Source organism: Sphaerodactylus townsendi, linkage group LG03 (genome assembly GCF_021028975.2).
Source record: "Sphaerodactylus townsendi isolate TG3544 linkage group LG03, MPM_Stown_v2.3, whole genome shotgun sequence".
Taxonomy (NCBI): domain Eukaryota; kingdom Metazoa; phylum Chordata; class Lepidosauria; order Squamata; family Sphaerodactylidae; genus Sphaerodactylus; species Sphaerodactylus townsendi.
This window is the reverse complement of record NC_059427.1, coordinates 45,617,222-45,632,643: the sequence shown is the minus strand read 5'-3', so window position 1 is coordinate 45,632,643 and position 15,422 is coordinate 45,617,222. Positions and strand designations below refer to the sequence as shown.

The window sequence follows — 15,422 nt, the reverse complement described above, 5'->3', positions numbered from 1 at the left end:
GGAGCTACAAGGGGGGGAAAGCTGTTGGTCTTTTACAGCAAGAGATAAATGTCAGAGGGAAACAATTCTTTTCTCTTGATGTACAAGGTGATACATCATGTAAGATAGAGAAGGGCTATCAGCCTGATTTGCTAAAGAGGGCATATTAATATGACAGATAATACTGAATACTGCAAGTTTCCGATAAATATCAGCCTGGAAAAGGCACAAATTTATCTCAATATGTCCCATAAAAACTGCGTCTGGGTATACACAGTCTGTATACTCTCCAACAGTTGCCAGATCAGGGTTTGCCAGACAAGCGTGACAGAAAGAGGCTAGCATGCAGAAGAAATTAAAATTATTATGTGTTCATACCCTCTTCCTGGCAGTCAAAAGTCCAGACTTACCTTCAAAAGTCAATAATAGCTTTAACATTTAGTGTACCTATTTAATTTGAGCCAAGGTTTTAAGACATGTGAAATGGGGGTGTTAGTATGTTTTCTCTGTTCTGTTATAGTTGGAGAAAAGTATTAACTTCTGTTGGTACTTCCAGATGGGTCAGCATATATGAATTATTGTTTCAGTGCTTTTGATCTCAAATGTCCAGACCTGGTATGACATTATCTAGCCCAGCTGGCATAGCTGTGTTTCTGAAGGAATGCCAGATTATTGGGTGGATGGAAGGAATATTTCTTTTTAATCCTGTGTTCAGCTGGATGCTACACTATCCAAATGGGAGCATAAGTAATTGCTGTCATTGTCATAATCCATAACCATATGTATGATTACTGGATATGAGAATGGGTTTGCCATGACTTCATTCTTGGTATTATCTATGGGGTTAGGGCCTTGTCTTTATTACAGAGGAAAAAAAGTAAAAGTCTAGTGGCACCTTAAAGATTAATAATGTTTATTTCAATATAAGCTTTTGTGAGGCATAATCCATTTGTCCAGATAGCTATGTGAAGGGGAAATTATACTGGGAAATATTATGGGGCAGGTGGGGGTGCTGCCAAGACAAACATAAGAGTATATATGGTGGTTTAGTGCCTTCCGTGTGATAGCTTAATGCCAAACAGAAGCTATAGATCTTACAAATTATTTCACTGCTAGAGGAATGCAGCATGTTTATCTGGCTATAGAAAATACATGTATTTGTGCTTCAATTTGCTCTGGAACTTGTCACTGTTGGGATTTAAAGTACATTTCAGAAACTAGTAACTGAGCCTCCCAAATGGAACTTCATTGCTGTGTTGCGAGAGGGAAATAACTGTAGGCCTACCATACAAAAGCTAGAAAAGCCATGCATCGTAGATTCAAAGACATACTTGCCTTGTCCTTATTACACCCCCCCCCCCAGCTAGTTGAAAAACTATTGAGCAAAGCTACACTTCATAGTTCTGTAAAGCTGCTTTCTTTCACACTTGACAGCCTCTCATTCACATATGTTTTCTCCTTCCTTGATAGTAATGTCAAAGAAAGAGAAAAAAAAAACTTAAGCCAATGCCTTCTTTTTGGCCTTGTGTATAAAGAATCATAGAGTTAGAAGGGGCCATACAGGCCATCTAGTCCAAATCCTTGATCAGTGCAGGATCAGTTGAGAGCATCCCTGACAAGTGTTGGACTAGATAGCCTCCCCATCTGATGCTTGGAGACTTCCAGTGGGGGGGGGGGGGGGGGCTCACCTCTTCTCTAGACAACCAATTCCACTGTTAAACTACTCTCATTAAATTTCCCCCTAATATCCAGATAATATCATTCTACCTCTAATTTAAACCCAAACTACTCAAACCCAAACTACCTCTTCACCCTCATCACCCTGTTTGTCCTTCTTTTCCTTACCCTTGCCCAGGTATTTTCCACTGGACTGTCACCTGCCTCCTCCTGTATTTCCTGACAAACCAACCCTCTCCTGGCATGTAGCACCACTCTGCTTCCTTTTTGATCCTTTCAGATTTTCTTGAATGATTCATATCCAGCCACTACTACCTTCCTGTCATGGAATCATCCCACCATGTCTCCGCAATGCTTAATAAGTTATACTCCTCCGTGTCTGCATTAGAAGCTCAAGCTGTTTATTCTTATTACCCAAGCATTGGGTATTGGTACATAGACACCTGAAGCTTCTCACCTTCAGTTTCATTAGACCTGGCCCAGGTGGGCCTCTGCTATATACTCTCCTTTATTGAAATCCCCATGTGGTGTCAGTTTAAAGCCCTCCTGATGAATTTCCCCAGGATTCTTCCAACGCATTCTTCCCCGACCTGGATAGGCAATATTGAGAATAACAGGAATTGACATATATTAAATAGCCAGCTGTAGAGCTGACGGTTGAAAGATGTTTATGTTATCTTTCATAAGTCATGGTAGAGCGTTTTGGCAAGTAAGGCTTCTGCTTTTTTCATTTGGTAGTGTGCTGTGCTTGATTTTAAAGAAATGGAATGCAAGTAATCATGTGTAAGGTTGCAACTTAAGTTGGATGTGGAAGGGGAAAAAGGAGGCAAATGTTAATGAACAATATTTAAAATGAGTCTCTACAATTGCAACCCTCCCCTCCCCCCCACCCCGGTAATAAAGCATTTCACTGTCACTGAACATGCTCCTCAATTGCATGGCATCATTCAAACAGTTGCCCCTTCTAAACCCATATTCAAGAGTTTAACAGGTTTTAACATCACTCTCTTTAGGAATTCTGATATGAGAGGACTAAATAGTTCAGCAAAATAATTGAGGATGTGAAATCAGTTCTCTTGCAGATTTCTCTCAGGATTGGTTTATAACGCTGTTTTGTTCTGGATTTTTTTTCTTCCAGAAATTCGTATCCAGTTGGTGGAGCAGTTCAAATGCCTGGAGCAGCAGTCTGAGTCCCGGTTGCAGCTCCTACAAGACCTCCAGGAGTTCTTCCGCAGAAAGGCCGAGATTGAATTGGAGTACTCTAGGAACCTGGAAAAACTGGCCGAAAGGTTTTCTTCCAAGATTCGCAGCTCCAGGGAACACCACCAATTCAAGTAAGCACACAATTTCCTGAGGGTGCAGGGAGGTCTAGAGCCCCACTGAATACACATATTTTGGTTGTAACCTCAAAGCTATGGGCTTTTTCTGCTGAAAGTTATAGTCTTCAGGTTTGCAGCTGCAATAATCTGGTGGTTGCATTCCCGATTAGGACAGTCTGCCTGTGCTATTTCTGTTGTAGTTCCCGCTCTGTGGAACAGGTTTCCTGTGGAGGTGACTGGGAACTTTCTTCACAAATGTTAGTCAGTGCTCCAAGGCCATTTTATTTGCCGGGGCTGTAATAGGGTATAGACAGCAGGTATTGTTTAGGGAGGTTGTGGATTCATAGTATTCTGTATGTTTTTGAACATGCTTTGTAAACTTCCTTGAGCCATGAGGTATGATATTGAAGTATTTATAAATAAGTGCAAATTATGGACAGGGTGGTGAAAAATAGGTAAGCGTGACACTCAAATAATCTCTGAATGGGTTTTTTTTTGGTTAGGCTGAATGATTTATAAACGCATTAGCTTCTGTTCCCTTTTGTTCAGAATACTTGCTCAATTATGTATAGATGACATTAATCAAGAGCTGTGAAATTCTTGCTCACAATGACCAGTTTTATTTGTTCACCTCCTGGTAGTCTCAACTGTGGCATGTGGATGCTTTTTTGGAGCTGTTATGGACAAATACTATGCCTGATATTCTGGTGGGGGAAAGTTTGTGATTGCCTGAATCGACGTTGCATATTTCTTTCCACCACTAGAAGATTAGATTTGGGGACTATTTTTTTTAAAGCTGCATTTCATGGAAATAGTCTGTATGCTATACAGTTGCTTGAAACCACTCCACAGTCAATATGTGAAATGTTTGATTTTAAAGATTTAAGGCTATAGTGTCCCAAGACTATGAAGTAATTTGTATCTTTTCCTCCCTCTCCACCATCCATCATTTATATTTCAGTTTTCTTTATTAGAAGTCCACTCTGGCTTCCAGTCTTCATCTTGGCTGTCTGGCTTAAGAGAACAGGACGGATGCAGTTTAGCGCATGCCATGTATTGATATTTGCCTTCGAGGTTCTGAACTCTAAATGAACCACATATAAATGTTTTTAGCACAAGAAAAAGAGGACATTCATCTTCTTGCAGGTCCCCAGCTGATTCCCTCCATGCTGTCTTGACCATACGGTTTATTCTTTTCTCTTGTTCATTTTTTTAAAACACTACAGCTGTAAAGTGCTTCCTACTGGAAGTTTGTTCTCTTCCTGTGTTGTTGGTGTCATTTGTGAGTTGGACCACAACTCTAATGAAGTTCTCTTTCTGGAAATATAAGACAACAATTTTTCTGTATTGTATGTGCCTTCTACTGTACTCTGAGCTGTTTGCTTGTGTTGGCGTAACAGTGAAATCCTGTTTGCTCCATATTGCTAAATCACCTTTAATCTGTTTACCTTGGTTCTTTAGTATACAGAGTCTGTCCAGTTACTTTGCAGCATAGTTTTGTTATTCTGATGTTGTGCCTTACTTTATTATGTGATGCCAGCTTGGGTGATGAAGGCTGTGCAAGGCATGACCAAATCTCCATATCAGGCCCAGATATGAACAAACTCTCCTGTGCTTTAAAGATATCCTTGGTGGCCTCCTCTGTCATGCAAAGCTCAAACTACTGGGCTTTAATTTATCCACATGAAATGTTAGCGTGACATTTTGATTTAGCCCTTGAGGGGATGATGTCCTATTCAGTCTTGGGAAACGGTTTTATAAGAGTACTGGAATAATGGTGATAGGTACCCATTTTGGAACAGTGTAATCCCAATTGGCTGTGGGTTACTGTTAATCTGTTCACTTGCTTGGATGTTCTCTGTATCAGCACACAGCATGGTATTCAAACGAGGCAATTGGTTTCAAAGCCTGGATGGCATTAATGGGATTGGTTCATACATACAGAATTAACTGAATAATGAGGGGGTTTGTATTGGATGTGTTTGTTAGTTTACCAAAAGGCCATTAATTATTGCAGCTGGAGCTCCCTCTTTCAGGCTGCCTCGTAATACCCAGAGATGGAAGGGGGATGGAAGGGAGATGAAATACCCAGAGGGAATGGGTGTGCTTTCCATCTGAGTTGCTGCTTGTGTGGATTCTGGTCTTTCAGCAGTTGACAAAAGTAAAGCCTGGAGATCCTAGTTTCTTACATGCATACATACATTACATTTAGCTTGTGTATGGGGCACTGGATTTAATTTTTCAGCCCTAGTTGAAGTTGTCAAAGAAGCATTCATCCTGTTCTGCTTACTGTAGACCACCTTTCTGGCTGAGACTCAGGTAAACTACAAGTACAGTGCATGGGATAAAACATTCAAATACAGATGGACTGGGGAGGTGGCTTGTCAGGGATGGCGGTTGGGCATTTGGGACAGTGATCTGTTGCTGGTTGCCCAAGATTGCTGGACCTTGATGCTGTAACCCTGTTTGTAACAATGGCAACGTTCTGTGGGAGTTTTTAAAAGGCCACCTTGCGCTTTCCTTGCTGAAAGACTGCTTTGTCAGTGTTTTCATTTTAGCTGAGGTGGAGATGGTACAGCCCTGACCTGGATGGCCCAGGCCAGCCTGAACTTCAGCTAAGTTAAGCAGGGTCAGCCCTGGTTAGTATTTAGATGGGAGAAAACCAAGCAAGCCCAGGGTCATTATACAGAGGCAGGCAATGATAAACCACCACTGAATTTCTCTTGCCTTGAAAACCTCACAAGAGTTTGCCAGAAGACAACTGTGACTTTATGGCACTTTTCACCCCCACCAGTCATGGTGAACATTGCCAGCAGTTGCAGCATCACTGGCCATGTAGAGCTTTTTCTCCTGGTTATGGAGGCCATCTTGGTAGGTGGTTTCATACCCCAATCTCCAGCAGGCAAGAACTTGAATTTTTAACATCCTATCTTGTCCTTGATCTCCAATTTGAGCCAGTATTTTTCCTGCCTCAATCGTGAGAACAAGGACTTCCGGCCGCTCCTTGTTTTTTTGCTCATTTTTGGAACCTTAGTTTTATATTTGATAGTTTTTGTCTGGTGTGATTCTCTGTGTTGTCCCTTCTTGTCTGTGTGAGTGTATGTTAGGGAGAGGGTTGGTGTGCTTCTTTTTGGTGCCTTTTTGAGCTCTGCAAGATGGCAGCCCACTCCTTTTCTCCCCAGAGGGAGAACTTTGCAAGAGCGGCCGCAGAGGACACTAGAGCGACCAGGGCTCATGCAACCAAACCATAGGGACAGCCCAATGTCAATTTCTTTGAGGGCTTTTCTGTGAATACAGTGAAGAATCTTCCATCTGCCTCCTGTTATTTGATAAACTTTAATTTTTTTGGTTTCAGATAAGTGATCAAACTGTGACTTTTATATATTATGGTACTTCTGAACACTTCACAGAGACTGCTTGGAACACGGGCCATTGTAGGTAAAGATGTGATAGAGACAAAATGGTGGTTGGGGCTATTGAGATAGGGGTAGAGATAGGGGGACAGAATGAGTGCAGGACAAAGGGCTTTGTTCTAGCAATAGAAGCATGCAAATTTGTACAGACAGTTTCAGATTCAAAGGTTCCAAAGGGTATAATATGTCAGTTGAAGTTTCTTCTTCAGAAGCTAAATTATCTTGTGTCCTTTTGTTTCTGAAAGTTCTAGTTTAGCTGTAGTGTGTGTACATTACACACCCACATCACCACAACAGTAGGGATGTTATTCATAATTTTGTATCCTGCTTAACCACAGATGCTCCTTGAAGCTGCTTTGAGTAATCCCATTTTGTCCTTACAACAATCCGTAAGAATGGTTCACTGAGGAGACTAAAATTACTTTGTAGTGAATCAGGGACTTGCTCTTCACCATGTCACACTGGCTCCGTGAGCATAGTATGTAAAGTGGGTACAGTCTAGCAGGAATTTCTCTTGAATGCACTCCACTGAAATGTGTGGGTGCTGCAGGAGATGCCTACTGCACTTGAGCAGATTCCATTCACTCTGTTAAGCTTGTACTGAACGTCTTGCTGTGTCATGCTAGACGATTAATCTCCTTTCAGAACCTCCATTTCTCCAAAATCAATACCAATTGCTGCATACTGACCTGGACATCAATATGTTAGCTGTTTTCTCCCACTCTCTCTCACACCACCACGCTCTCTCACACATGCATCTGAGACTCTTTCAGTTAAAGCTGACACAAACTGAACCAAACCTGGACTGCACAATGTTGATCCTTTGAGCAAGAACTGATTTTCTACCACAAAGATACAACAGAAGCCCATCCATAAAAGTACAATCTATTTGTACTGATAGTGATCATGCAATTACCTTCATGGGCTAGGCGCAGAGTCCAGAATGGGTAAAGGCAATCTGTGTGACATGCTAGTTTTGGCTTCTGTGGAATCACGTGGGATCAGCATTAGAAAGTGTCCTTAAATGAAGGAGAAGCATGGGGATTTGAATATGTAATGAGAGACAGCTGTTGGGAGCATAACGGTATAAAGCACTAACAGCACGCTGAACATGGTACATGTAGGTAAGCTTGAAGAAAAAGGGTTATGAATGCGTGAGGGGGAAGGGAGAACTTTCTGGAAAAGCAGCCATGACTGTGTGCCAGTTTTCTGCTTGACTGCCCTGACTTGAATTGATTTTTAGGACAGGGACTAGTCAGGAAGTCCCTTCCCTGCGATTTGGCAAGAAGCCTTCAAAGGCAGATGAGGCTCAGGGGAACAGATTATACAATGGGTCTCATTTCGTTCTGCCTTGAAGGCGTATCTTTACATAAGTGTTTACATTTTTGGTGGACTGAATAAAGTTGTACACCAGTGAATTTTTCATAAATAAATTCTCTAACAGGAGGAGACATGTCACTTTTGCCTTATGTCATGTTATAAATAAATGGAAGGGTTTTTTTTTTTTAAAAAACACCCTGTAAGATATAGCCTGCTTTTCAAAATGACTAACAACTATCAGTAAACAAATCACAAAACAGACTAAAACAGCTTTTTTAAAAAATCAACATTTCAAACAATACCAAAAACACTTCCCCTCCCCTAAATATAAATGTATAACTACTTTTAGGCTAAAACTCTTCTTTCTGATAAGTGGTGAGCCTGGCAGTGGTGGCGAACCTTTGGCACTCCAGATGTTATGGACTACAATTCCCATCCGCCCCAGCCAATTGGCCATGCTGGCAGGGGCTGATGGGAATTGTAGTCCATAACATCTGGAGTGCCAAAGGTTCACCACCACGGCGTGGTGCATTCACCCTTGAGCTGGATTCAGTGCCACAGTGGGACATGTTGAGAACTCATCAACACAAGGGCAGTTTGTTCATTTGCCTTCATTCCTCCCCCAGTGCCTGGTTGGAACCAGCTCTGATTCTCTGCTATCAAAATGCATGCACCTGATGGAATTGGAGTCTCCTCCCCAGTTGAGATTAAACCAGTGGTTAACATTCTGGTTTGTGAGGAAATACCTTTGCCCAGGAGCCTGCATTTCAGTATTATAATGGGATTTGATTTGTGGTTTCCCAAAGCTGGAGACTTAACAGTTGTGCCTTGTAGGTGAGGTGAGTGTAGGAGAGCAAGCTGAATTGCTGCTTGTCATGAACAAACCTGTCTGTCATGACATCTGAGTGCGTCCTTCATATATGCCATTGAAAATATATGCCTTCATATATGTCATTGAAAATGTGACTTTTGCCATGTGAACACGTTACTTTTTAGGTGTATGTCATTAAATGTGATGTAATTTTCTCTTCTGAGATCAAGGGTAGCTGGGGGATTAGGTGACCATGAAGCAGCAGTCCCCAACATGTCTACTTGGAATCTTAAAAAGGTAAAGTTTCCTCTTCAGTCGTGTTCGACCCTGGGGTACCACTGCAAGCAGTGATTTTACAGGCAAGCCTCTTTGTGGGGTAGTTTGCCATTGCTTTTCCTGGCTATTCTTTACCCCCTAGCTATGAGCTTTACCGACCAAGAATCTTACCATGTCTGTTCAATGGGGCTTATTTCCAGGAAAAGTTGAATCTCATTAACTTATCTGTTCCCCCTCATTCCAGCATGTTGGCATCACCTTGCCTATTTATTTAACATTTTAATGCTGTTTTTCCAGGAACCATCTGAGGCAGTCAATGTGTATTTGCTACAACACAGGCATTGATCCTGTGTGGGTTTGCATGTAGGTTAAGTATTATGGCAAAAGGACATAGGTTGGGGGCAAGCTGGTGCATTTTGGTCCTGCTTCCCTTTTATACACATTGCCTTGTACCCTCTTATGTCTGTATACAGTGTCATTTTAAAAATCTAAACCATATCTATTGCTAGTTGCCCCTGGAAACACCTGCAACCAGACTACTGACTGTTTCCTGGCTAGCAGCTTTGGCAGTGCAGAGGAGCAAACTTTGTGAAGTTTCAGCTGGGGTCATTTGTTGTACCAGCTGGAGTTCTCGTAGCTTGGAGAACTGAGTAGTGCTGGAGGCCAGTTTGGTGTTACAGGCTGACATGGAGATCAGAGCTCACCTGCGCTGCACTTAGTGCTGAGGGAGGGCCCCAGGTCTTGCAGCTTGCCTGTTTTGTTTCATCTTGTCTTCATCCTGTCATCTTGCTTCCAACCTGTCTGCTGCCTACTAAGGTAAGCTGTCTGTCCTTGGACGTTCAGTGTTTATGTGGCTATGTATATGGTTGTGTGTAAAATCCCCCCAAGTCACTTTTATGCAAAATGGTGGGAATCTGTCCCTTTTAGAGTGGGTAATTAGTGAGAGCAGATTCTTCGCTTAGCAAAAAGGTCAGGGAAACTCAAGATCTTTGTTGCCTATGTGTATCAAGGTCAGCTTTAGCAAGAAATCTGCAGGAGAGCAAAATAAAGTTTACCAAATGTATTTAGGGATAATAGGGACATACAATCACTCAATAATCAAAGCAGCAGAACACACACACACACAGTCCTAGAACATAATAAATGTTGAGAGGAGAGATTTGGAATAGATGAGGGAAACTGGGGAGCAAGAGTTCTAGTCATCTGATCTCGGAGCAGAAAAGTCCAATGAACATTGCTGAGTGGCCCATGTTAGCTCTGGTAGAAGAAAGAACAACACGTTGGGCACAGTACCAACAGAGAGAGAAGTGTCCAGAGATATTGAACACTGTCTACTGGGACAGGGGATTTCTTATAGGGAAAAAGGAACTCTCAGGGTTATGAAGAGCGACCCTTAATTACCCAGGTCAAAGGGAAGTCTTGCCTGGGAAAGACAAGAGGCAGACATCAACTTTAAGTGCTAAGCCGATTGAGTGCTTAGCCTGATGGGCTAAGCTGGGAGTCCCAGGAGGTGGGCAGAGAGCTGTTAATCATAGCTGTGAAACAATAGCAATGTAAATAAAGTGATGGTTAGAAAGAGAGATTAGTCAGAGGAAGAAATTTGGGGTTAATGCAGTACTTGCAGAAATACTTGGGACAGATTCATTAACAAGTCCTTTGTCTTTGCAGGGCGAATAGTCCAAGGCTGGAGATAGGAACCCTTTCCAATGCAGAGGCATTGTTTTCTCTTAATCCCTTTAGGAAGAGTGTAAGTCAGGTATTTTGCAAGGTAGATATTGGGCAAGGGGAAGTCCAGACAAGCTTTTACTGTGTCCTTGTGGGTACATTAACCAGTGCAGAGAATGGGCTCCCCATTTTGGTTCGGCACTACTAGGCATCCCAATAGTTAGCAGGATGAGTAGAGACACTGTTGTTTTAACCCCCCCCCCCCCAATGGGTTGGTCTGGTAACATTACAGCTGACTTTTGGCGACCCTGTAGGGTTTTCAAGGCAGCAGACTAACAGTTTACAATTGCTTTTTTCTTCATGTACTCCAAGTTAAAATAAGAAAATCAAAACCCCCAAGCAATTAAAGACTCTCTTCAAAAACCTTAGTCTGTGATTAACCCTTTTTATGTATACATTAAAAATCAAGCTTAGTAAATTAAGTGTTTTTTGGTTTTTTTTAGAAATGACCATTATACAAAACTATGCTTTGAGTTTCTGGTGTTTAGGGATTTGGGTCCCGATTATTACTGTGATCGATTTCTTTTTCAGTTTATGCAAAATAGGAAAACCCAAGCTGGTAGGTGCTTAACTAGTGAAATCAATAGAGGAAGAGGCTAGGATGAAAACTAAATCCTCATAGGCTAGAAATCACAGCGAGGCTCATCCTGGTGGCTGTTGTTACAGCTGAAAAGCAAAGGCAGCTCAATATGGCTCCATTCAGTTTTGGCAGCCAGATGGAGATAAGCACAGCATCTGGCAAATGGACGGAGCAGGCCCCGGAACATACTGTGAATGTTGAACTAATTATTAGTAAATCCCCAAGCAAAAATAGCTAGAGGGTGTTGGTTGTCCTGTGCTAAGATGAGACTGGGGGGCTGTAAATGCAGGTGTGCAAGCTGGGTGAGGAAGATTAAAAATGATTATTCTAAACACAGTAAATAAATGTTTGCCTTTTAAACTTTTATGTGTAAGTCTTGCTCTTCTCTAATTAAGTTGCTTCTAAAGCACTTTATGGCAGAGTAGTTTAATTACACCACTATGCAACTTTGGTTCCTTTTTACCATTTGTTGTTCGTATGATTGCATTTGGGATCAAAAGAGAACACTCTGAGCAGCAGCTGTTTTAATACTTGGGGCCAGCTGAAGTTCTGTTAAGTGGAGGAGTATACACGGAAAAAAAAGTGTGTATAATCACAAATGAAGAAAATTGTAAAAGATTCTTTTGAGTGCTTTGAAGGATGCATCTGAGTGGCTTTAAAGCTGCTTGAGACGGAGTTGTTTAAAACATTTCCTTCCACCAAATCAGACTCCCCCCTTGGTATTCCTCATATCCCCCCCCCCATTTGGTTCTGGAAACATTTCAGCTTTTTCCTCATTATTTTAATGAACACCTTTACCACAGTTTTTTCCTGATCTGTTTCTGAGGTCAGCTTCCCTCATCATATCATATTGATTTGGTCTTTATTCTTCCACTCCACCAAATGCCCAGCCCTTATCCATGCCCCCTTGTAGAGACTGAACCTTCCCTTCATCCATCTTCTCTTTTCCTTGGTTGGCCGGCTCTGCCCACCCCCCCTCCCTCCCTCCCTCCTTTATATTTTTTAGATTTTCAGCATAGGGTTCGTAATAGAGCACTGGTATGAATAGCTAGGTGAGTGCCACACTAACCTTCCCATGGCAGCAGAAAAATACTAGGGATTCTTGAAGAGTTGCTGGCATTTCCCACGGATGCCAGACTCCATCTCATTGCACATTGACTTTATCCTCACATTAAAAAAATGCCAAAACCATGATCAGAATGTGAATGGGAATCCAGCCAAGTATGTTGCACTTGCACATGAACGTCCACGCACTGCACACTGCAGGGCTATATCATGGGGTGCCCTCTGGCATTTCATTGATTTCACTTCTGTCACCCATTTCCCCATCCTGCACACTTTTATTTTCTCAATCATGCTGGGCACAAGCTGGATGATAGAACATCTGAAGTGCTTCATTCTAAGGATTCAGTCAATTTGTAAGTCTGAATACCTTCATAAGATTAGCGTGATATGAGCTACTGGATTTATCCAAAAGGAAGGTGTCTCTCAATACACGATGACCTCCCTAAAAAAGCTATGCCAAAGTTCTTTTTTTTAAAAAGCTGTAATTTGTGTGTGGATTTAAGATAGCTTCCTCTCTCTTTTGAATCTGGAAAAAAACTTAGTCTTCAAGTAAAATAGTTCTTAGTCGAAATACTGTTGTAGGATACACATTGTGACTTTCTGTTTTGCACATTAGCTGCATTAAAAAGAGATCTAACTTTGCCAAATGATGTATTTTCTTTAGGGGAAAATATATGAACAACACTCTGTACAAGTGGTGTGCCAAAAACACACACACCCACAAGTTGTTTTTAGGATTGGTTGTATGTTCATCTAGAAATCTTAAGTTGGATTCTTAACTGGTGGAAGTACAGCTAGTTATATTAAGAACACTATAGTTGTTTCTGCTGATTTTAGTGGGCAGTTCTTTTGCCAACATAACTCTTCCCACATAGACTGAAAATCTTAAGAATTGTCCCATCACTCTGAAACTATTCACTCAAAGAATTTCAGGCTGATGCCAAATTTCAGGCTGATGGGAGAAAGCATTATAGTAACCTAAGCAATTTACAGTGCTATCATAAGCAGAATTATATTCTTCTAAGACCATTAACTTCAATGACAAGAGTATAACTCTGTTAAGGATGGCACTGAAAATTATTGCTCATACTGATGTGAGGCTACATATTGTGAGAATTTCCCTCTCTTTTTTATTGTATTTATTATTAGATTTCTAGATCACACTCCCTGTCATGACAGGCTTAGAGCTGTTTGCAACATTTTTATTTCCATTAAAATCAATATAAGAATAAGCCATAAAAAACTATTAACTTTGGTGTCATAAATAAATGCAGCAAAGGGTAGAATAATCTAATTTTAAATCATACTAACCAGATTAATAAGGAAAACCAAATAAATAAAGGGAAAGTTAATGGGAAAAGGGAAAGGGGAGATGAAAGAGAGGCCAGCTAAGATGGATAAAAACTCAACCATAGGCCTGGTGGAACAACTCTGTCTTACAGGCCCTGTGGAATTCGGATAAATCCTGCAGAGCCCTGGTCTCATTAGACAGAGCTTTCTACCAGGCTGGGGCCAGAACCAAAAAGGCTCTTGGTCTGGTCAAGGAGAGCCGGACACTTTTTGGGCCGGGGATGGTTAGTAAGTCATTATTTGCTGAGCATAATGTTCTCTGGGAGGCATATTGGGAGTTTCAATTCTGCAAATACGATGGTCCCAGACCATGTAAGCCAGCGGTTGTCAACTTGTGGGTCGCGACCCTTTTGGGGGTCGAACGACCCTTTCACAGGGGTCGCCTAAGACCATCGAAAAACACATATTTCTGATGGTCTTAGGAACTGAGACAAATAATTTTATGGTTGGGGGTTGGCCGTCACCACAACATGAGGAACTGTATTACAGGGTCGCGGCATTAGGAAGGTTGAGAACCACTGGTTTAAGCCTTTGAAAGTTAACAGAGGAGTCAGAGGAGTGAAAGGTTAGACGCCATCTGTTTTAAATATTTATAAGTTTGGACCGCTGCATTTTAACTTGTATAAATTTTAGTATTTTATTCTATTATCCACTTGTATGTATTATGTTGTTAACCGCCCTGAGCCCTTTGGGGGAGGGCGGTATAAAAGTGGAATGAATAAATAAAAAATAAATAAATAAACATACCCTGAACCTAATCTTTAACCTAATCAGATAACCTTGAACCTAATCAGATACTCTAGTGCAGCTGACACAGATTGAATATCAGCTGTCCATGCCCCTTTGTGAGGCCCCTTTCAGCTGCATTTTGTATCAGCTGAATTTTCCAGATCAGTCTCAAGAGTAGTACTGCAAAGAGCAAGTTGCAGTAGTCTAACCTGGAGGAGACTGTTGCATGGATCACTGTGGTTGGGTCAGGGTGCAATAGGTAGTTGCCTAATGTGGCGTAGATAGAAAAATCCCAGTTTGGCTGCATTAGTGACCTAGGCCTCCATAGAAAGGGTGGTGTCCATGATCACACCCAAGCTCTTGACAGATGACTTGGTTGTTAGTTGTACACCATCAAGAGCTGGGAGTTGGAATCCCAATCCTGCATCTCCTTGGCCCAGCACAGAACATCTGTCTTTGATGGATTCAGTTTCATCCCCCTATGTTTCATCCAGCTCACGATGGCTTCCAAACATCTGGCCAGATTATCTAGGGCTGCATTTAGCTGGTTGCTTATCAGCAGATACATCTGAGTGTCATTAGTGTATTGGTGACAACCCTGTCCAAAACTCTGGATCAGCTAGACAAGAGGACAAATATGGATGCTGAATAACATTGGAATCTTCAGATTGTGGGTGGGAAGCGGAAAATCTTTTTTTCCATTTGCAAAATCAGAGCTCACGCGTAAGGAGGCTTAAGTCCTTCCACCTTTGTATCCCCTTACCTCTCTATGCCCCATTTCCATCAGCACTTTTCTCTCATCATGCCCGATTCTCTATATTGGAGCCTGGTCGGAAGAAATTATGCCTCTGTCCTCAGAGTAAAACATGGAAAGTGCTTAGTGATTTTGCCTCCCATGCTGTGATTTGTGCTTACATTCCTATAGTATCTAACTCTTCAAATATTACTAGTCATTAGGGTTTCCATCTCTGGATTGGAAAATATTTGCAGATTTTGAGAGCGAAGCCTGAAGAGGGAGGGGCTTGGGGAGGTACCTCAGCTTGATGTCATGCTACAGAGTCTACCCTCTAAAGCATCTATTTTCTCCAAAGGAACTGATCTCTGTAATATGGAGATCAGTTGTAAAAATGGGAGATCTCCAGGCCCCACCTAGATGTTGGCAACCCTTCGGTCATGTA

General features: G+C 41.7%; 1 protein-coding gene across 2 annotated transcripts in view; it reads left to right on the top strand.

Moving 5' to 3' along the window:
• The window catches only part of SRGAP3 (SLIT-ROBO Rho GTPase activating protein 3), a 232,850-nt gene that overhangs the window by 85,172 nt on the left and 132,256 nt on the right, over positions 1 to 15,422 (top strand). For both annotated transcript variants that reach the window (XM_048487752.1, XM_048487751.1), the window contains exon 2: positions 2,795 to 2,990. In XM_048487752.1, the coding sequence (XP_048343709.1) occupies positions 2,795 to 2,990 (196 nt within the window). The remainder of the gene's footprint in view (positions 1 to 2,794; positions 2,991 to 15,422) is intronic.